Source organism: Austrofundulus limnaeus, unplaced genomic scaffold, assembly GCF_001266775.1.
Source record: "Austrofundulus limnaeus strain Quisiro unplaced genomic scaffold, Austrofundulus_limnaeus-1.0 Scaffold3123, whole genome shotgun sequence".
Lineage (NCBI taxonomy): Eukaryota > Metazoa > Chordata > Actinopteri > Cyprinodontiformes > Rivulidae > Austrofundulus > Austrofundulus limnaeus.
The window spans coordinates 7,698-8,373 of record NW_013955525.1 but is presented as its reverse complement, the minus strand read 5'-3'; the positions used below and the strand labels follow the sequence as shown (position 1 = coordinate 8,373).

The 676-nt window shown below is 47.2% G+C and overlaps 1 protein-coding gene across 1 annotated transcript in view; it reads right to left on the bottom strand.

Moving 5' to 3' along the window:
• Positions 1 to 676, bottom strand: part of LOC106511713 (uncharacterized) — a gene marked incomplete at both ends in the record, with an annotated part of 2,345 nt that extends 1,669 nt beyond the window's left edge. The window contains 1 exon segment of the mRNA XM_014000457.1: positions 8 to 676. Coding sequence (XP_013855911.1) covers positions 8 to 676 — 669 coding nt within the window.

The following is a 676-nucleotide window of genomic DNA, read 5'->3' as shown; positions in this document are numbered from 1 at the left end:
GTTGAGCCCAGATGGAACGTACTTCCATTGGTGGGGGCGTGTCGACTGGAGTATGCGTTGGACTCGGTTATGCACGTACACATAGAATCTTCGGGTCTGGTTGTATATGTACCCTAGCACAACTTTGCTGTCCGTATAGTACTCAATGTTGTCAAATGAAATGTCCATTTCTGCTACTATCAACTCTGCAACTTCAACTGCGAGCACTGCGGCACATAGCTCGAGTCTTGGAATCGTGAGGCCTGATTGAGGAGCTAACTTGGTCTTTCCAAACACAAACCCAATTTCTGTGCTTTCTGACGTTGAGACTTTGATATATGCAACGGCTGCAATGGCTTTTACAGACGCATCAGCAAATATGAAGAGTTCTCTTTTTTGGGCATTAGTGGTGGAGAGCGAGGTGTAAGGATGCTGTATTTGCAGACTTTGTAGTTTTTGGAGAGAGTCCTTCCACTTGCACCACTCTGCCTTTGTATCGTCGGGAAGAGGTGCGTCCCAGTTGTCCGTCAAACTAGTTAGCTCTCTGAGTATTTGCCTGCCTTGGATTGTGATGGGGGCGAGGAACCCGAGAGGGTCATAGAGGCTATTGACCATAGAGAGGACGCCTCTACGAGTGAAGGGCTTTTGATCTTCATCGACTTTAAATGTGAAAGTGTCAAGGCCAACATTCCACAAC